Source organism: Vicia villosa, unplaced genomic scaffold (genome assembly GCF_029867415.1).
Source record: "Vicia villosa cultivar HV-30 ecotype Madison, WI unplaced genomic scaffold, Vvil1.0 ctg.002903F_1_1, whole genome shotgun sequence".
NCBI lineage: Eukaryota > Viridiplantae > Streptophyta > Magnoliopsida > Fabales > Fabaceae > Vicia > Vicia villosa.
Window position 1 is genome coordinate 250,578 of NW_026706063.1, and position 22,575 is coordinate 273,152.

Below are 22,575 nucleotides of genomic sequence, written 5' to 3' on the forward strand. Positions count from 1 at the left end.
GAAAATAGGGCATTGACAGAACTGTAGTAATTGTAAGACGGCTTTTAGAGTGAGTGTTAGGAATAATTCAGAAGTTAGTTGCTTGTTGGGGAAAAGGTTAGGATATTGAATGAGAGTTTTAATTACAAGCTGCTAGGGACTTTCTTCTACTTTTTTTTTTTTGGTTTGAATTGATATGAATTCTGTTTAGATGGGCTTGAATTGGGTATATAATGTATGTATGTGAATTGTCACGGCTGGAAGTTTATGGTGGATGTATGAACATGTGAACCTTATATTTCTCTCCTGATCTTGCAGGTTGATGTTTCTTTAGTGTGGGGAGTCAAGTAAACTTCATGGCATAGACATGGCTGCATGGTACATGGAATTTGGTATAGGATTCATGGAGAAAGCTTGAAGAAAAGACATATAATGGGATCAAAGAGGCAGACACAAATTTGATGGGAGTTTAGGGTTAGGAATAAGAGAAAATTTTGTATAATCCTTTTTCGTAGATGTATGGACTATGTTTGAATGAGTGGTGGATTTGTATACTTGTGTAGTTTTTGAATGAGAAATGATGGGAAATGTTTGAAATTGAACGGTATTGGCTCAAATGATGTTGTCTTATACTTTGAAACATGATGAATTTTGCTTTTGTAATCAAAACTCCAAGCAATTCAATACTTTAATCCAACTAACTTCACACATTGAGAACTCTTGGCCATAAGTAGTATTTGAAATGAATAATTATGACATTATTCAGAACTTAATTCAAATTTCTGAGTTCACTTTGCATAGAAAGTTCACAAGCAGATTCTTTGATCAGGATGACCTCTTATTTTGAAATAATTTGATAATAAGTTTAATGCCCCTTTTGTAGCTTGAGAGACGGAAGAAATCCATAATGACTATTAACACACAACCTCAACTTCACGAACCCTAATTAACAATAGAACCAGTCGGTTCCTTGCGTAGAGTTGAAATCCGCAAAGTATAGAGAAGTCATTTCTCAACACGATCCTTGATATAAGCTTTGAAACTTTTGACGAATGAATGTCATATGCAAATTACCTAATGAGGGTATGCCGATGAAATGCAAAGTTTGAGCCAATTAGAAATAAAATTAGATGGGCAAATTTTGGGGTGCAACAGTGTATTACTTCATCTGCATTTTGCTCCCTATTAACCATGACTACCCTAGGCTGTTCTTCAGGAACTTCCTGTTGAATAGTTTTGGTCCTTCGGTTCTGATTTTCTAAATCTATCACCTGATTTCTCTCACTAGGCCTTTGCCTAGATGGTCGAACTAGATCTTGGACAGGTATCAAGATTGGTTCGTTTTCCTGAATGGTAGCCTGGTTGTTCCTTCGTCTGGTAGACGTTTGAGGATCTCCAAAGAAATCTGATATACGTCCCATTTGTGTGGATATTCGTTGATAAGTCTCCATGTTATCCTGGTTAGTCCTGGCAATGTTTGTTATTAAGGGAGAAAAAATCGAACCTATCTCTCGAGCAAGGACACCCACCATATCGTGATTGCTTGCATCCATCTCTTGCCTAAATGCTGCTTGGTTGTTTGTGGTTAATGTAGGCATTTGGCCTGATGAACTTGGATTTTGTACACTTCGACCGACTGAACATGCATTTGGGGAAAATGTTGCCACACCCGGTTGGGTGTATGTGGGTCCAGCACCTTGCATTCCTGACATATAAGATGACGGCATCCCATAAGGGTGGGGGTTCCAAGGCCTCCATCCTTCGAATGTTGTTGCTCTCGGGGTATATGGCGGTACCTGACTTGCAAAATTTGTCGAAAAATGTGGTATTTCTGTTGTGCTTGTAAAAGGTGGTACCGTAGTCGAACTAAGTACAGGTATTGTCCCTATTCACATCGATGTAGTTTCAGGCATGGTCTGGGAATTACTTACGGCTGCGGAGCCTGTCGATGTGGGTATCTCTTGCGCTTCTGGCATGGAGGTCGAAGCATTTGTTGTACTTGCGGCTACCGTTCCTGACCCTTGTGGGGGATCTTGGTTTCCCCTCTCACTGGTTGAATTGGCCATTTTCTTGTTGTATTAACATTTAAGAACTGGTTGTGCACTGTTGGTTAATTTACCACTCCTAAGGTTCATACAAGGTTCTAATATGATCTAAACGTATAAGTTAAAACAAGAATTTTAAATGACAACTTTTTGACACCATCCCACTGGGCGTGCCAATTTGTTTACGGTGATTTCCGGTAAACAACCACTAGTCTTCCAAATTATAAATATACTTTGGTTACTCGCATGATCGACTAGAATGATTCGAGGACATGTGTCGAAAAGTTATCTTTCAGAATGATTTGATTCATGTTCTCTTGGTTTTTTATTGGTTTATAAGGTTATGTTGTGAATGTATAAATAACTTTGCGAAATAAACCAAATGAATATACGACGAAAAGTAAATTGGTTAGACAATAAACGTAAGTAAAATTTCGATAAGAATGTAAAAGGGAACGTAATTTGCAGGAATGGAAAAACTTAACGAAAAAGTAAGGGAATGTAAAATACTTCGATTCTATAATGGAAATACAAACATATGTAAGGTGTTGGTGTTACACGTACATTTCTCAACGACAACTCTTTCTCGTAATGCTTGATACTTGAGTAATTTGTGAGTAATTTGTACAAAATGAACACCCTGGATCCTGATACTAAGACCCTTATTTATACTAATTCGACCCTAATGGTCCTACGCTAACGAAATGCCACGTTGCCCGCATGCATGTGTTTCAAATCCCTGGGGCGCCATCTGTCCTCGTTGGTTTAAATAGAACATTTCGAAATTCAAAACCTCCCGCCCGAATCTTATTCGATACGTGGCAACGTATTCTTTGTGAGAATGCATCGAAATACTTTAAGTTTCAGCAACCTTGTATTTTGGAAAACCATTTAAGTCTCGAAGACCACCTATCTCGATTCAGCTTCGATTTTAGGAATCTTCATTACAAATAACATTCTCAGAAATAGCTATCAAAGCCATTTTTTCTTCGAAACTTAAGTCTTCAAAAAGCATATACAACAATCGAAATCTCTAGCTAACACAAGGTCAATAGAAAATTCAACTTCTCTCTCTTGCGGTACATCAGGAATTTCATCAGGGAAAACTTCAGGAAATTCCCGCACTACTTGCAACTCATCTATTATAGCTTGATTCTCAATAGACAACGATGCCACCAACGCGAACACTTGCACTTCTTCTTTCATTAACAGGCGCAACTGTCTAGCAGACAACAATTTAACACCTTCCTCTTCAGGAGTAGAGAACCTCACCAACTTATCATAACAATTAATACGAACATGGTTATACTCTTACCACTCCATACCTAAGATCACATCCAACCCGCTTAACGGAAAGCAAACAAAATCAACAACAAAGTCTCTGTCAAAAATCGACAAGGGACACTTCAAACACACAAGAGAAGTAGTCACCGATCCCTTAGCTGGAGTATCGACGACCATCTCTCCATTCATAGAAGACAACTTAAGACCCAATCTTTCAACACAATCAGCAGAGATAAAGCAGTGAGTAGCACCAGTATCAATAATAGTAATTAAAGGTGTGCTATTAATGAAACATGTACCTATGATGAGTACATCATCACTAGTGGTCTGAGTTCCCAACAAGGTGAACACCTTTCCACCAGCTTGCTCCTTCTTTTGTTTCTGACACTTATTACCAATGTGCCCCTCTTCACCATAATTGAAGTAAACCATCTCCTTATGCTATCACTCAGGTGCCTCATGTCCAAGTTTACCACAACGAAAACACCTCTTGGTATCAACAGTGCACACTTATGACCAGCCTTGCCACACTTGAAGCACACAATACCAGCAGGAGCATCTCCCCCACTAGTTATCTTGCCTTCAACATCTTTCTGCTTAGCTTTCCCAGCTAGAGCATCATAAGGCTTGCCAGGGTTTTGTTGGCTCTTGCCCCTCCTCTCACTAACCATCTTATAGTGCACATTACTATCCTCCTCATAAATGCGACAACAATCAACCAAATCCGCAAAGACACGGATCTTCTGGTAGCCAACCCCTTTCTTGATCTCAGAGCGCAAACCATTCTCCAACTTGATTCATTTTGAAAATTCAACAGTCACTTCACTATAATGCGGATAGAACTTAGACAACTCAACAAACTTAGCAGCATACTTAACCACCGACTTATTCCCTTATTTCAGCTTAAGGAATTCAATCTCTTTCTTTCCCAGAACATCGTCAGGATAGTACTTCCTCAAGAACTCTCTACGGAATACGATCCAGGTGATCTCCTCACATGCACCTCCAATCTCTGACGAGTCTCTAGCCATCAGTCATCAGCCTCGACTGCTAGCATAAGAGTCCCGTGCCGAACCTTCTGCGCTGGAGTGCAATCCATCACACGGAACATTCTCTCCATCTCCTTCAACCAAGTCAACACTCCATTCGGATCATACGTACCCTTGAAGATAGGCGGATTTTACCTTTGGAAAGTCGCCAAGCTACGAGATCCATCATTCTCTTTAGCATTCAGATGATTCTGTAAAGCTTGAGCCATTGCCTCCAAAGCAGCAGCAATTGCAACATCATTCCTTTCGGCCATCTTAACTCGTCACACCAACACAAAGAGCAACCAAAACTAAATAACAATACTCGATTGTTAGACCACACTACGACTCAAAAACTTGGTCGGACAGACCGACCTGCTCTGATACCACTAATGTAACACCTCAAATCTACCCAACAGTTTATAAAGAAAATCAGAGTGCAAAAATCTCAAAACAACATAATTGAGGCGTCACATTTATCAACTTAAAACATATTCGCATACAAGCTCATTAAGAAAGATACATAACACATATCCATGGGGAGAATTCATAACCAATTCAAATTTAATAAACAATGCAGCAGAATTCATAAACTCATAAACTTCAAACAATAGCATCTTAGTCCAACATGAAAGCACAATACACAAACTTCTTCACAAGGAAACATCATAATCCAACATAAATATAACAAAATGAAACAAAACAAGCGCCAATCCCCCTGAGTGCTACGTATCAGAGCAAAGGACACCAACTCGAGCTACTAACCACAACAGCTACTCATCTTGGTTACCTACACGTTACCAACAAAGGGTAACATTCAAACAGAAGGGGTGAGATATCAAACAGTATAAAGGAACGTATGATAGTACTTATAGCAAAGATAAGATCATACAAATTTCACCACTTCTCATCTCAAAACAACTTTCATCACAACATCAATGTTATCAATCATTTATAACAAAGAATTCAAATTCACAACTATATCATCAACATAGTATAACATCCACTTCATAATCACAACAATTCAAAATGCAACTCAATATGCGAATAAACATTATGCATATGCATGTGGTACTATTTGAAGTAAAACTCCCGTCTCAAACATTTGCCATTTGGGCCATCGTCGTTGCCATTTTCAGGCTAATAGTCGTTGTTGCCATTTTCAGGCCATCGTCGTTGCCATTTTCAGGCTAATCATCTCTTACGCAATGGATGCGACTCAATGATGCACATCCATAAAATAAAACATTCATAACACGTCACAACATCGGGTAAACAACATCAACTCAATGTCAAAATTCAACGATAATAACAATATCATTACTATTTATAGTAATTCATCACTTCTCAATCACGTCACTATGTCGTATCATCCTACAACATTATTCCACTTCACAACAAATCACAATATTCGGAAAAATACAATTCAAGAAAAGTTTTCAAAAGTCATTCTAATCATTTTCATTAAATAGGAATTAATTTCAGCTTTCCGAAGGTTCAAACAGTGCATAAAAAGGAGTTACGGATCAAAAGATACGACAAAATAAGTTTCATAAAATTTTGCTTAACAGGGTTCGATTAACAGACCTCTAGCGCGCTAACTGAAAATGGCAGAAAGTTCCATCCTCGAAATCTCGCTTAGCGGACTCGCGATTTTCAAAAATTGTTCCCAGACTTCACTTAGCGGACCAGATCCCCCTTAGCGGACGTGCGATTATGCAGAAAAATAACAGAGAACTCAGTTATGCGAAAAAGCCCTTCCACCACTCAAAACCACTTTTATACATTAATTAAAAGCGCATATAACCAGTATTTAACATTTATCCTCAACAATCTATATTCAAAACATGTTTAGAGCCACAACTCATAGAATCTAGCATAAACCCTAACAATCTCAATTTCACAAACATGGATACTAAGCATATAATCAAAACTCCACCATAATCTATCATCATACAATCTCTTATCATGAAAGAATCCAACCCTTACCTTGGTTTGGATTGAAGACAAATCTAATCTTCAATTTGAGATTTGCCCTAGTTTCTTCTCCTCTTATCTTCTCTTTCTCTTCTCTTTCACCAAATGTCACTTTTAATTCTATTTTCCCAATTCTCTCTTGTTTTGTTAATCTTACTAACTTTCATATTATTACTAATGGGCTTAAATCAACACCTCCCAAATACTAATGCTAACTCTCTAAGTTAGGCCCAATACTAATAATCTCACTAAATCATTACTACTAATTCCTAATAAAATAACATAAAACCAACTAATCACATAATTATCAAATAATTCACAAAACACACAATCAAATAAATAATTAAAATAAAATGGGCGTTACAATCTTGATATGTGTTAGGAATGTAAATGATTGGGGAATCTTAGGGTAAAAAATCAGGGTATGACACGCGCGTTATGTAAATTCATGCTATGTTAACTCAATTCGCATGTTACGTGAATTCGCGTTGCGTTAACTCAATTTGCGTCTTTACATTACTTTTTTTTATTTTGCAATATGATTTAATTGAATTCAAAATCTTTGTTTAATAAACCAGATTAAAAAAAGGAAAATTGAATGCACACTCTTTTTATCCTCGAGTAATCTGAAGCAAAGTGTACACTTTGCTCGAGGCGATCATTCATCTTCCGTTAGAACTTTTCGCAATCAAAAACTGAATTAGAAAGGGAAAATTGAGTGTACACTCTTTTTTATCCTCGAGTAATCAAACGCAAAATTTACACTTTGTTCTAATCGATTATTTATCTTTCGCCAAAAATAACAAAATCAAACTATTTTTCACAATTAAAATAAAAATCATTTTTTTCAAAAAAAAAAAACCAGATTAAAAAGGACAATTAGATGTACATCCTTTAGATCCCCGAATAATCGCACGCAAAGTTTTTACTTTATTCTTACCGATTGTTCGTCTTACCTAAACTTTGTCAATAAATTCCTATATATTTATTTATTTTTACTATTACTTACAGCGGAGTCGGGAAATACTTCAAGAAGCGGTGTCCTATAATGGTGGAATCATTTTGAGAATTTCCATTTCCTTCTTATTTTTCCTTTTTTGGGCATGTTTTTTCTATTAGATACCAAAAAGTATCCCCTTTTGTTGGGGAAAATTACAAAACTAATTCTTTCATGTGGTTGTTGACATTAATATTATCCGTGAATAAAACATTTTGGTCACGACTTGCTACTATTTCATATTTTATTACTTTACATATTTTATCATTACAATTATTAATTTTACTTAAAGTTACAAATGACAGAACTCGTGCGGCTGCATGAGTCTTTTACTTGTTAAACTTGGATTAAAAAGGACAATTGGATGCACATCCTTTTGATCCTCGAATAATCAGACCTGAAGTGTATGCTTCATTCTAAACGATTATTCATCTTTCACAGAAAACTTTCATAAATCAAATATGGATTAAAAAGGACAATTGGATGTACATCCTCTTGATCCCTGAATAATCGGACCCGAGGCATACTCCTTTTTTCCAACCGAGCATTCGTCTTTCACATAAAAACAATGACAACCAATCAAACCTACACTTTTATCCCCATCGAGACTAAACCTTTTTTCATAAGCAAACAATGTTTTATCCATTCCAACGCGACAAACAAGCAAACAGTTCATTCCCCTCATGCGCGAAAAGCAAGCAATGCTTAATCGCTCGAATGCGACCTAAACATTGTTCACTAAAATTAACCAACAAGAAAACATATGCTACTAATAACTACTTAGATTTGAGTTCTCCATCGCACCAAGAGATACGTATGAGTGATATCCAATGTCTCGCCAAACACCCTAATAAAAAAGCTAATTTTTTTTCTTTTATTTCACCTTATATATCTCGCAATAATTAGAAAAATCAAATAATGAAAGCAAACACTCTTATTTGTAAAACTGATTATAAAAATAAACTTTGGTGGTGACTCTTGTTGATTTCGAGGGTATTTTTTCGTGTCACAGTAACTACAATATTACTTTCCCTTTTGGTGTAGAAAACTCCATCTGCTATAAAGTTCTCTTTCATCTTCCTTTTGATATATTTGCAAACCATGTATATCTCCATTCTAACTTGATCATCATCATTCATCATCTTTTCTAGAGTCTCGCTGTCAGTTTTAAGCTCAACTTTCTGGAAGCAACAGTCCATTGATATCTCAACCTCCACTTTTAGAACTATCATTTCTTCCATGAGATGATCGTTACTTCCTTTGACACTTTTACAATATCACCACCATAGTCTCTCCCCTCTCACATATGAAAATGGCTCATATTCCCCAATACCCTTTCATATTGAGACTTGCATCTACATTTTATTTGACCCACCCCATATATGATTTCTTCCACTTCGACATATGAGGACTTTGAAATTTTTTTACTCTAGCTACTACTGGTAAGTATATTTTCCTTTTTTTCCTTTTTATATATGCATTTTCTCTATCTTTAGTTCTAATCTCGTATACTTTTCCTTTATCTTCAACTACTCCTTGGTAACTATTTGCATGTTACTAGTACCCTTCTAGGTTTGATGCATGTCGTTTATTTCACCTTTATCCTTATTCTAACACCTTTTTTTTTTTTTTTACTTTTTTTGATATCTAGAGTTATGTTTATCACTTTATATATGCGGTAACTACTTTGTATGTTGGTTATGAAGCTTTTTAACCGCATGTTGTTGTAGTTGTAGTTTTTGACTTGTAGTTTTCCTTTCTCTGCATATCTGAGCCTATTCATATTGAATATATTCTTGTTGTGGTCAGATTTGATTCAATCTAGGTTATTCTATCTATCTGAAGCCTTATGCTCTTTGGTAATCTTTTCCTTCTTTGTGTTCTTTGTTTGGTTTTTGCTTTCCATTTCGTTGTTATTCTAATTCTGCTACTTGTCTTGGATATTCTCAAGGTTGTTTGTTTCTTTCAATAGTTTTTGTCTGGTTAGACACATTAAAGTTGATCTGATGTATGTTTTACTTCTAGCATTATATTTTTTCCTATTATATTTACACCTTTGTTGTTCTGGAAAAAAATTATTTATTAAATTTTTAGTATTATGTATGTTGAATTGTTGGTTGTTCTCATATTTCCTTCTTCTTATTTGGTGAGTATATACATGTTGTTTCTTGTTGTTTGCTTATTTTCTTGAGATTTATGATAGTTATTATTGCTTTCTTGTTAGTTTTTAGAAGCTTTTTGTTGATGATTCTTGTGCTCTTCAATCATACTCTTCTCTGCATTATCTAAGATTTTAGGTATAGCCTTCTCTAGATTTATTCCTTAGTTTGAATTCTACTTTGTTGTTCTCCTTTTCATTTCAAATATTCAGGCTATTTCTTATGGCTTCTTCCATGTTTGGTGAGTTCCTTTATTGATTCTCAAAATAGATGTCGGCAGAACTATTTTTTTTTTGTTGTATTGTCTTTGATGTTTTTCTGTTTCTTCTTTTTATAAGGTTTTATAGTGTTTTAGAAGTTAGTAAACCCTCGTATTTCCCTATCAATGGCTTCATTAAATGGTATGACTTTCTCCTCATAGATAAGGATGTGTCTAGCATACCAAATAGTATCAATGATGTTGCACATTTGAGCTATACATTGATTATCTTTTTCTTGTATATTGTTCCTAATCTAATAAGTAAATCCTTGCTTATTGTTATAGCTAGAGTTTATGTCAAGAGATGGCCCAAACCAAAATTGAGTAGCCCAAGTACGCTGCATGAAACAGTGGTTCATGGACTCTATTTTAGAGTTGCATCTATAATATAGGGGATAACATTTAATACCTCTAGTGTAGAGGTTTTCCTAAATTGGGATGGAGTTATTTAGAATTCTTGTCATCTAGGTGTAGTTTGGCTCTATCAAAGATTTGTTTCCTTACTTTTATCAGAGCCTCCTAATTCTTGATTCCTTTTCTAAATTCTCATGTTATGATACCCCGATTTCAGATTTTTTATGCATGTACCATGTTTTTGCAACTTTATACCCAATATACCATACTTTTGGAACAAATTCCCAATATACCATGTTTTCAGAAAAGTTTGGTTATTGGTATAAGAGCTCCGCCAGTTGGATGGGCGGAGGTGTGTTAGCTTTTTAGGTTCCGCTAATGGGAAGGGCGGACATGTTGAAAATTTAAGAGGCTCCGCCCATTGCTATGGCGGATGTGTTTAAAACGATTTTTTTTTCTAAATCTAATTTTTGAATTAATATATGTTATATATTTTTTGTTTTAAATATAAAAAATAATACAATTAATTTTTTTAATTTTAAAATAAATTGAATTAAAATATATTAAATAATATTTATATAAATAAAATACTTTTAATTGATAAATTAAATTACAATGCAATTAAAAAAAAATAAATTTACAATAAAGTAAAGTAAACGGTATTTAATTGCCACCTCGACCCGGTCGGCGTAACTGTTGGGTGGTTCCACAATTAGGAGGATGTCCATCTCTCGTACTTCTTCTACGAGGCACTTCATCATTTGCAGGTTGAGTAGAAGGACCTATCTCATATCCGCGATCATATAATTCTTCGACCATTTCTTCATTGATAAAATCAGTCGCCGTCGCACTGCCATAACTCAATCTGGTCCCCTCGTTATTCCAATCCTGTTGGGTGGTGTTATGCATTGAGGTTTGCATGTTGACATAGTTTTCTTGTGAAGAATTTGGGGTAAATTGTTGTGATTGAGAAAAAGGCATTTGTTGTTGGGGGGTTTGGTAGTTGTGGTATTGTGGTTGGTTGTAAGATGTAGATGGGTTATGTTGGATAGTGGTATGTTGCGTTTGGGTGTATTGGGGTGTTTTGTAGTGGTGTTCGTAGGTTGGGAAAGTGGTAGGTTGTGAGAATGGTGTTTGTGGTTGGGTGTATGAAGTATATGGGTTTTGGTGATGATAATGTTGGCTTGGGGTAAAAGGTGGTTGTGTTGGAATAAAATTTTGTTGGGTGTTATGAAAATGTTGTTGCATGTTAGGGATAGGTGGTCTGGATTGTTGGAAGTTTGAGGTGGAGGGTTGGCTACGAGGGTCAAACAAGTATCTATTCGGCGATAAATACAAATTTGACACAGTGGCATACCATGCCTGTAATCTGGGCTCGGTTTACATTCTTGAGGCATGAATTCCCCCTGCAAGACAGTTTTATGGCGATTATGCCATTGAAGACGCTCATTCTTGTAATGGTCTTTCCAATCATCGTATGGCCATTGATCGGATAATTGACTTTTATGATACTCTTCCATGCAAGTTGGAGGACTCAGTATACCCTGTTTAATGCCAAACTGGAGCTTAACCCTATCTGAATGATGCATTTCAACATAAGTGAAGCTTATGATAAAAGTTTTTGAACTCCACACGTCACTATCAGTTGGTTCCAGATCTTCGATTTCGAGATAGGGCCTCCATGTAAACTGTTACATACAATTGTTTAGTTAAAAAATAGTTATATGAAATAGTATTAATTAATTTAAGTGTTAAATATATTACATCAATCGGCTCGAAATGATCGATGAACGTTCGATATCCAGGAGCACAATGATGGGGTGTTTTTTCATAATACATCCCATGTGTAGACCACCTAAAAAAAGAAATAATTAGTACCTAAAAAAATAAAGATATAATTGTAAAAATATTTAAAACGTACTTGGTTGCATATGCAAAAGTGTATGGGTTACGATTCACTGGTGCTAGTCTCGGCATTCTCGACCACCCCCAAGCTTGAAGTAAGACTCCACAACCTGCAAAATTATGCACTTCTTTTTTGGCGCATCTAAACAAGTGTCTGTACAGATGTGCTAGAGTTGCAGATCCCCAGCTATACTTACTTGTTTTATTAAAATCAGATAATAATGGTAAATACTGCAGATGTATAGTGTTACCATTAGTAACAGGAAATAATAGACCTCCAAAAAGCAACAAAATATAAACTCTAGCTTTTTGTACAATTTCTTCGACGGTGGAAGCATCGGTTAATGTCATTCGGCTTTCATATTTTTCTTTGAGCCAAGTCATTTTAATGAATTGGACCTTTCTACTTGTGTTTGTTAATGGTTCACCCAGTAGTTCTTAAGCGATAGAATAAGGCACGGCTGTAGATCCAGCTACTGTGAAACCATTGATACGTAAACCCATCAACATATGAACATCTTCAAGCGTAATGGTGCATTCACCGGTTGGTAGATGGAAAGTGTGCGTTTCTAGTCGCCATCTTTCGCATAAGGCTAGGAGGAATTTTCTATCTACGCCATAGGAGGTAATGTTTATGACATGGCCAAATCCCGCTTGTTGCAAATACGGGCAGATCCTATCGTCGACTTCAACAAAACTATGTGACCGAGGACGAAATTTGTTTATATCCTAAAATACAATAATAACAACAAATAATTAATTTAACTAAAAATTATAAAAAGCGAAGAAAAAAATATATAAAGATACTTACATATGCCATAAGGTTGTTCGGTGTGCCTCGATGTTCTTCTCCGAGTGTTAACAGAGACATTTTTTTGTTATGAGGGTAAGAAATTGTAGGATAGAAATATTTGAAAATTGTATGAGAAGAAATAAAGTGGGAGTGAAATTGTATTGAAAAAGGTATTTGTATGAGAAAGGAATTTGAATTGAGAAATGTAGAGTAAAAATTAAAAATAGTTGGTGTTAGATAGTAAATATGGGTTGAATGTAATTTAATTCGTGACAGAAAATTTAAAATTTCTTTGACTTCATTATGGTCCGCAGATCAAATGGGCGGAGGCATTTATTTTTCTCTGACCTCCGCAGCTGGAATGGGCGGATCAGTGTAATTTTGTCTGACCATTTAATGCTTTCCGCAGCTGGAATGGGCGGACCCCATTAAATTATGTTGACTTCCGCAGCTTCATTGGGCAGAGGTGTGTCTTTTTCCTGACATCCGCTTATCCATTGGGCGGAGCTGTTGGAATGCATTTATTCAGTCAACGAAAATTAAAGTGTTGTATTAAAATAGTTCACCCAAAATTTCTCACACTCTTGCATGTATATTGTCCACACTCTTGCATCTATATTGTCCACACTATTACGGCATTGGTGCGTGCAACATACTATAGGATGGGAACACTTTTTGCTGAAAGGGGTGCTAAGTGGAGTGTAGTATTGAGTTCTGGACAAACATTTACAGAAAGTTGCATGAAGGTGATGAAAGAAGAAATGGCAAAATCCAGCACGCATCATGTAAGAATATTTGACTATAACCATAACACTTTCAGTGTGAAGGAGACAATGGACCATGGTGAAGGAAAGCCTATGGGAGATTACAAGGTAAACCTAAAAGATCTTTGGTGTGACTGTGGAAAGTGTCAAGCTTACCGTGTTCCTTGTTCACACGTTATTGCTGCATGTTCTGTGGTGCGCCAAGACGCCTATGCTCTACTGTCCGGCGTTTACAGAGTCGTAAAGTTATTCGGTGTTTACAACACAAGTTTTCCAGTACTACCATTAGATGAGTATTGGCCCTCCTTTGAAGGAGATCAAATTTGTCACAACCCATTGATGCGGAGGAACAAGAAAGACCGTCTGGTGAGCTCACGTATTAGAACGGAAATGGACAAGTATGATAAGTTGGAGAGAAAATGTGCGTTGTGTCGTCTTCCTGGTCACAACCGAACGAATTGTCCAAATGTTGGAACCAGTAATGTATAGTGTTTTATTTTGTTGTTAAATTTTATGCACCATTATTAATACAGTGTTTTCAATTATATAATGACGTTTAATGACAACACAGATCTTTCGCATTTAACATAAATAACATTACAATTACGACAACACAGATCTTTTGCATTTAACATAAATAACATTACAATTACGACAACACAGATCTTTCGCATTTAACATAAATAACATTACAATTACGACAACACATATAACATATATTAAAATAGATAAAAACACTCAACATCAACATTCAAATTCAACAACATTAGTTGATCTAAACCAACATAATTACCAAACATATCAACATATCTAGGAGATTACCACCGTCAACACAATATCATCTGGTCCTAACATCATCATGAGGACACAGGCATCATTTACCACGGGTCTCCAAGAACGAGTTACTCCATTTGGGCCAGACACTTTAACTGACCTTTCAATTTTCCTAATCTTTTCACCCTCAACGATGTGTTCATCTAACCAGCGGAGCAAGTGCCTCTGAAGATGCTCAAAGGTCTGTGTGTTCCAAAGTGTGATCTTCATCGGAGGCTTTACTACCGAAAATATAACTTGTGCATCTCTTTTCATCATGGGAAACGTTGGAAACATTGCTGCAGTGGTGAGTGTTGTGAGTACCAACTCATGAAGACAGTGCTATTTATAAGGACAAGGTTGAAATATAAAATAATAAAATAATCAAAAGCTCCGCCCATTGTAGTGGCGGATCTGAAATTAAATAATAAAATAATCAAAAGCTCCGCCCATTGCAGTGGCGGATCTGAAATTAAAAAATAAAATATTTAAAAGCTCCGCCCATTACAGTGGCGGATCTGAAATTAAATAATAAAATATTTAAAAACTCCGCCCACTGCAGTAGCGGTACTGATAATTGCAGTGATATACCAGTATTTAAAATTTATAATTAATAATAATATGATTAATATATAATAAAATAATTTAATTAAATAATCGAAATTTTTATAAACATGTTGTGAAATTAAAATTATATTTTATTATATATTATTGGTTTATTATTAATTATAATATTTATTATATTATTTATTATATTATTTAAATTTATTTTTATTTAAATTAAAATTTTCAAAAAAAAAAACGAGTACACTGCTCCGCCCATTCAAAGGGCGGATGTTCAAAAAACCAGCAAAGCTCCGCCCATTCAAAGGGCGGATGCTCTATAAAGCAGTTTTTTTTGTTTTTTTGAAAACATGGCATATTGGAATAAATTTTGAAAAGTATGGCATAATGGGTATAAATTTCTAAAAACATGGCAGGACAATAAAAAATTCTCGATTTCACACTATAGTGACTATTTGTGGTTGTCGTCCAACCTATAATGACTTTTCATATAGGTTATGGAAAGGTATATCTAATAAAGTCTCTCTATCAAAAGGAATGAAGGTTTTCTCTATAACATTATGGTTTCAACACTTGGAATCCTAATCAATGAGGTCCCTAAATCCGATTACCCTTGTTTCCAAGAGTTTCCATGTTAGGACTTTAAATTCACACCATATAACTATCTTTCCAAACATTGTCATTGTTATCATTCGTACAATCTAGCAAATGTCTTTCTTTATAACTAACTACTATGATGGATGTTTTTCAAAGGTAGTTAGGATTTCTATGTAACATCCCGAAAATTCTTATTTAATTAATTTAATCAAGTTTTAAATTAATTATGGGAAATTAACATTTTGTTGAATTATGTGGAAAAATAATAAAATGTTAAGTTATTGGGCCATGCGGTGGAATTAGTAAAGTGGGGGTGTAATTGTGTAAGAGCCCACTTCTAATTTTATGTTTTTCATAAAATAAAGGAAAACAAGAGGAGAAGGGAAAAATTAGAACGTGAAAATCAGAAGCTGTGAGAAGAGGAACTGAGGAACGTGAAGGAGAACCAAAGAGGAAGAGGAACCAATTCAAGAATTTGGCTAAGGTAAGGGGGGACTTATCTGATTATCATCTATTATCGGGTTAGGGGTTGATAATACTGAATAGATGTGGAATTCGGGTCGATTGAGTCATATGATAGGTTTAGGGATTGAGTCAATTGTATGATGTTTGATCTCTATGTTTGAATCTATGATGTCTGCATTGTTATGGTCTCAATTGATGTGTAATTGGTGTATTATGAGATGTATTTTGTGTTGTTTGTGCATTCTATTCCCCTAGGTTCGTACTGGTATGAATTGGGTAAGTTTGGAATGTGTAGAATGTTGTTTTCTGCAGGTTGGGGTTTCTGAAATCGCCGGTTCGCGCCGCGTGCATAGGGTTGGCGCCGCGAACAGGTGGGCAGAATGCCAGGAAGTTGTGATACGCTCAGGTCGCGCCGCGTACCTGTGTTTGCGCCGCGAAGGCGTAACTTTTTATCGTTTCGCGCCGCATGTAGATGTTTACGCCGCGAACGGCTTGGCAGAGAGCCAAGGAATTCTTGGAACGCTCAGTTCGCGCCGCGAACTGATGATGGCGCCGCGTGCTGTTGGTTTTTGAGATATTTTGAAAGTTCAAAGATGCATAACTTTTTAACTGTTGGTCTGTTTGATGTGCCGTTTCGAGCTAAACGAACCTTGTAGGATAATCTATATGATGATGATTGAATGGTTTTTAGAATGATGAAAATACATGTATGCTATTCTTATTGAATATGATGATTGGTGCAAATACGTGTATGTTTTGTATATGATGATGATGGAATTGTGATTGAATGATGTTAATATATATGAACATACTTGAATGATGATGATGATGTTGATGATTGATGATGATGATGGTATAAGTATGTTGTATATGTTGCATTCATTCATGTTCATTGATGATACTGTATCCATAAGGGTGTGTTGGATCAGTGAAGGGCATGATTCCCATTGTGTGGAATCTATGCTGGTAGGGCCGTATCTTGGACGATGTTGGATCGGTCATGGGTTATTCCCATTTGATGATTTTGGTACCACATGCATAGTGTCAGTTCATACATATGCATAACTTATAACATGATTTGATGTATTCCAGTGTTGTAAATGTTGATGATGTGTTGATTGTGGTTTGACTTGTTGTGAATATCTGTTTATGAAACAATTGGGTGAATGATGCAACTGTGATGTGTTATTGCTTTATAACCTTATAACATTTGTTAATTATGATGAGACTCACCCTTACATGTTGTCATTTTCAGATTGAGGATATCGGCTGTTCGACTCGGTGAGGATTAGCTCATGAGTCAGTGTCTTAGTTAGCGTCAGGTGTCATGCTCTGATAGTTGTAACACCGGGAACGCGATTGTTTAGAGTTTATGATTATGACTCTAGTTATGTTTTTTTGATGTTTTGAAGGATAAGTTTTAAAGATGTTAAACTTAGTCCGTTTTTGATAAATTTCCGCTGTGTTAACATGAAATGTTTTGAGTTATGATGGTTACCTCAGTGAATGCATGACATGACTGAATGATGTTTATTTATTATGAATTGTGGCACCCTTATTTCATGTACTCTGAATAATTGTTTTAAATTGCCGCGGGGTTAGTAATGGGTGTTACAATAGTGGTATCAGAGCCTGGTTGGTCGTTATGACCAGAGTCTTAGTGTCAGTTTTGTTTCCTGTGTATGCGACTAGTAAGAGTTAACTGTCGATACTTCTATTCTGATTAAATTGGTTGTGATTTAAGCAGAACAATGGCTGGAAGAGGAGGAAGAAACGATGATGCCATCGCTGAGGCTCTGGGCATGATTGCTGGTGTGCTGGGAGGAAATGCCATTGGAGCTGCGATTGGTGCTGACAGGCTGCTGAACAGTTTTCAGAGGAACAATCCTCCATTGTTCAAGGGCACGCATGATCCTGAAGGTGCTCAGAAGTGGCTTAAGGAGATCGAGAGAATCTTCAGAGTCATCGATTGTGCTGAGGATCTAAAGGTGAGGTATGGTACTCACATGTTGTCTGAAGAAGCTGACGACTGGTGGATGACTACCAGGACTGAACTGGAAGCTGATGGTGTGGCTATTTCTTGGCCGTGTTCAAGAGAGAATTTTTTAGAAGGTACTTTCCTGAAGACGTAAGAGGTCGAAAGGAAATTGAATTTCTGGAACTAGTTCAAGGTAGCATGACAGTACCAGAGTATGCTTCGAAGTTCGTTGAGTTGGCGAAGTACTACGTTCACTACAACAACGATGAAGCTAGTGAATTCTCGAAATGCATCAAGTTCGAGAATGGTCTCCGTGATGAGATTAAGCAGGGTATCAGATATCAGAGAATCTGGAGATTTGTAGACTTGGTGGACTGTAGTAGGATCTTCGAGGAAGATAATCTCAAGCTGAAGTCATCCCACTCTCGCGAGTTAGTTGACAGGAAAGGGAAGAAGCCTATGGATAAGGGTAAGCCATATGGTAGAGGTAATCCAAAGACTGGTGGTTGGAAGAAGCCTAGTGGGGGAGACTCCAGTGCTTTTGTCAGGTGCTATAACTGTGGTGAGGTCGGGCACCGTAGGAACGAGTGCAAGCTGAATCAGAAGAAGTGCTTCAAGTGTGAAGAAGTGGGTCATGTTGCCGCTGATTGTAAGAAGAAGATTGTGACTTGTTACAATTGTGGTGAAGAGGGTCACATTAGCCCACAGTGTCCTAAACCGAAGAAGAACCAAGCTGGAGGGAAGGTCTTTGCTTTGTCTGGATCAGAAACCACTCCGGAGGATAGATTAATTAAAGGTACGTGTTTTATTCATGGCACACCTTTAGTTGTGATTATTGATACTGGAGCAACTCATTCTTTTATTTCTTTGGATTGTGCTAAGAGGTTGGATTTGGAAATATCTGAAATAAATGGAAGTATGGTTATTGATACTCCAGCGTCGGGTTCAGTAACTACTTCGTCTGCATGCTTGAATTGTCCGGTTGATATTTTCGGTAGGGAATTCGGGATGGACTTAGTGTGCCTTCCGTTGAAACAACTCGATGTGATCCTGGGGATGAACTGGTTAGAATTTAACCGTGTTCACATCAACTGTTTTTCGAAGACAGTGATCTTTCCTGAAGAAGTTCATTCTGATGATCTGGAGATGACGGCTAGACAAGTGGATGAAGCTATCAAGGATGGTGCAACAGTGTTTATGTTATTTGCATTGACAAATTCGAAGGAAAGAGTAGTAAGTAGCGAACTACCAGTGGTGTGTGAATTCCCAGAAGTTTTTCCAGAAGATGTGAATGAATTACCACCGGAAAGAGAAGTGGAGTTTTCTACTGATTTAATTCCGGGAACTAGCCCAGTGTCAATGGCACCGTATCGTATGTCACCGTCTGAGTTGACTGAACTGAAGAAGCAGTTGGAAGAATTACTTGAGAAGAAGTTCATTCGTCCTAGCGTTTCTCCGTGGGGTGCACCTGTGTTGCTAGTGAAGAAGAAGGAGGGTTCAATGAGGTTGTGTGTGGATTACAGACAACTGAACAAGGTTACTATCAAGAATCGGTATCCCTTGCCGAGGATTGATGATTTGATGGATCAACTGGTTGGAGCATGTGTGTTTAGCAAAATTGATCTGAGGTCTGGGTATCACCAGATTCGTGTGAAAGACGATGATATTCAGAAGACCGCTTTCAGAACAAGGTATGGACATTATGAGTATTCGGTAATGCCGTTTGGAGTTACTAACGCACCTGGTGTATTTATGGAGTATATGAATAGGATATTTCATCCTTATCTCGATAAGTTCGTAGTGGTGTTTATAGATGATATCCTAATATATTCTAAGAGTGAGGAAGAACATGCAGAACATCTCAGAATTGTGTTGGAGTTGTTAAAAGAGAAGCAACTTTTTGCCAAACTGTCGAAGTGTGAGTTTTGGTTAAAAGAGGTCAGTTTTCTTGGACATGTAATTTCTAAGAATGGTATTGCTGTCGATCCTACTAAGATAGAGGTTGTATCTCAGTGGGAAGCGCCGAAGTCAGTGTCAGAGATTCGTAGTTTTCTTGGTCTTGCAGGATATTACAGGAAGTTCATTGAAGGATTTTCAAAGTTAGCATTGCCGTTAACTAAATTAACCAGAAAGGGTCAGGCTTTTATTTGGGATGTAAAATGCGAGGAAGGATTCTAAGAGCTGAAGAAGAGGTTGACTAGTGCTCCTATTTTGATTTTGCCGAATCCGACAGAATCATTTGTGGTTTATTGTGATGCTTCGTTGATGGGTTTAGGTGGTGTACTGATGCAGAACCAACAAGTGGTCGCGTACGCGTCGAGACAACTCAAAGTGCATGAAAGGAATTATCCGACTCATGATTTGGAGTTGGCAGCGGTGGTTTTTGTCCTGAAGTTGTGGCGACATTATTTGTATGGGTCGAGATTTGAGGTGTTCAGTGATCATAAGAGTCTGAAATATCTCTTTGACCATAAAGAACTGAATATGAGGCAGAGAAGGTGGTTGGAATTCCTTAAAGACTATGATTTTAGTTTGAATTACCATCCGGGTAAGGCAAACGTAGTTGCTGATGCTTTAAGTAGGAAGACTTTGCATATGTCTAAGCTAATGGTGAAAGAATTGGATTTGATTGAACAATTCAGAGACTTGAGTTGGTGTGTGAAGGTACTTCTACTAGTGTTAAGTTGGGAATGCTGAAGCTGACCAGTGGTATTCTTGAAGAGATCAGAGAGGGCCAGAAGGCTGATGTCGAATTAGTCGACAAGTTGACTTTGATTAACCAAGGCAAGAGTGGTGAATTCAGAGTTGACGAGAATGGTATACTGAGGTTTGGAGACAGAGTTTGTGTTCCTAATGTTGCTGAACTCCGAAGAAATATTTTAGAAGAAGGACACCGTAGTGGATTAAGTATTCATCCTGGTGCTACCAAGATGTATCATGATTTGAGAAAGCTATTTTGGTGGCCTGGAATGAAGAAAGAAATTGCTGAGTTTGTGTATTCGTGTTTGACTTGTCAGAAGTCAAAGGTTGAACATCAGAAGCCATCTGGATTTATGCAACCGATGTTTATTCCTGAGTGGAAATGGGATAGCATATCGATGGATTTTGTTTCGGGTTTGCCAAGAACTGTTAAGAATTGTGAAGCTATCTGGGTTGTGGTGGATAGATTGACGAAGTCTGCACATTTCATACCGGTAAGAATGGATTATCCGATGGAAAAGCTGGCTCAATTATATATTGAGAGGATAGTCAGTCTACATGGTATTCCTTCGAGTATCGTGTCAGACAGAGATCCGAGATTTACGTCTAAATTCTGGGAAGGTTTGCAGAAGGCTTTGGGTACTAAGCTGAGACTGAGTTCTGCTTATCATCCGCAGACGGATGGACAGACTGAGAGGACAATTCAGTCGTTAGAAGATTTGTTACGTGCTTGTGTGTTAGAAAAAGGAGGTGCTTGGGATAGTTATCTGCCTTTGATTGAATTTACCTACAACAACAGTTTTCATTCGAGTATAGGTATGGCTCCATTTGAGGCATTGTATGGTATGAGATGTAGAACTCCATTGTGTTGGTACGAAGCTGGTGAGAGTGCTGTGATTGGACCAGAAATTGTACAACAGACTACGAAGAAGATTAAGATGATTCAAGAGAAGATGAAAGCTTCTCAGAGTCGTCAAAAGAGTTATTATGATAAGAGGAGGAAGACACTTGAGTTTCAAGAGGGAGATCATGTATTTATGAAGGTTACTCCTATGACGGGTATTGGTCGAGCTTTAAAGTCAAAGAAGTTGACTCCGCGTTTTATTGGACCATTCCAAATTTCAGAAAGAGTGGGAGAAGTGGCATATCGTATTGCGTTACCGCCAATGCTTGCCAACTTGCATGATGTATTTCATGTGTCTCAATTGAGGAAATACATTTCGGATCCGTCCCACGTGATCCAAGTGGATGATGTGCAGGTTAAAGACAACTTAACGATTGAAACGTTACCTGTGAGGATTGAAGATAGAAGACTGAAGCAATTGCGGGGCAAGGAAATAGCTTTAGTCAGAGTAGCTTGGGGAGGACCAGCTGATGGAAACGTCACCTGGGAGTTGGAAAGCCAGATGAAAGATTCCTATCCGGAACTATTTGCTTGAGGTATGTTTTCGAGGACGAAAACTCTTTAGTGGGGGAGAGTTGTAACATCCCGAAAATTCTTATTTAATTAATTTAATCAAGTTTTAAATTAATTATGGGAAATTAACATTTTGTTGAATTATGTGGAAAAATAATAAAATGTTAAGTTATTGGGCCATGCGGTGGAATTAGTAAAGTGGGGGTGTAATTGTGTAAGAGCCCACTTCTAATTTTATGTTTTTCATAAAATAAAGGAAAACAAGAGGAGAAGGGAAAAATTAGAACGTGAAAACCAGAAGCTGTGAGAAGAGGAACTGAGGAACGTGAAGGAGAACCAAAGAGGAAGAGGAACCAATTCAAGAATTTGGCTAAGGTAAGGGGGGACTTATCTGATTATCATCTATTATCGGGTTAGGGGTTGATAATACTGAATAGATGTGGAATTCGGGTCGATTGAGTCATATGATAGGTTTAGGGATTGAGTCAATTGTATGA

The 22,575-nt window shown here is 37.1% G+C and overlaps 1 protein-coding gene across 1 annotated transcript; it reads left to right on the top strand.

The window, feature by feature from the left end:
* The first annotated feature begins 13,442 nt into the window (after positions 1-13,442).
* LOC131640034 (uncharacterized) lies at positions 13,443-14,033 on the top strand. Its single transcript, XM_058910449.1, has one exon. It carries the CDS (start codon positions 13,443-13,445, stop codon positions 14,031-14,033), a length of 591 nt encoding a protein of 196 aa, XP_058766432.1.
* Positions 14,034-22,575: the final 8,542 nt, after the last annotated feature.

Coding starts and splice junctions, on each gene's coding strand:
- LOC131640034 (XM_058910449.1), top strand. CDS start 13,443: ATGGGAACACTTTTTGCTGAAAGGGGTGCTAAGTGGAGTGTAGTATTG.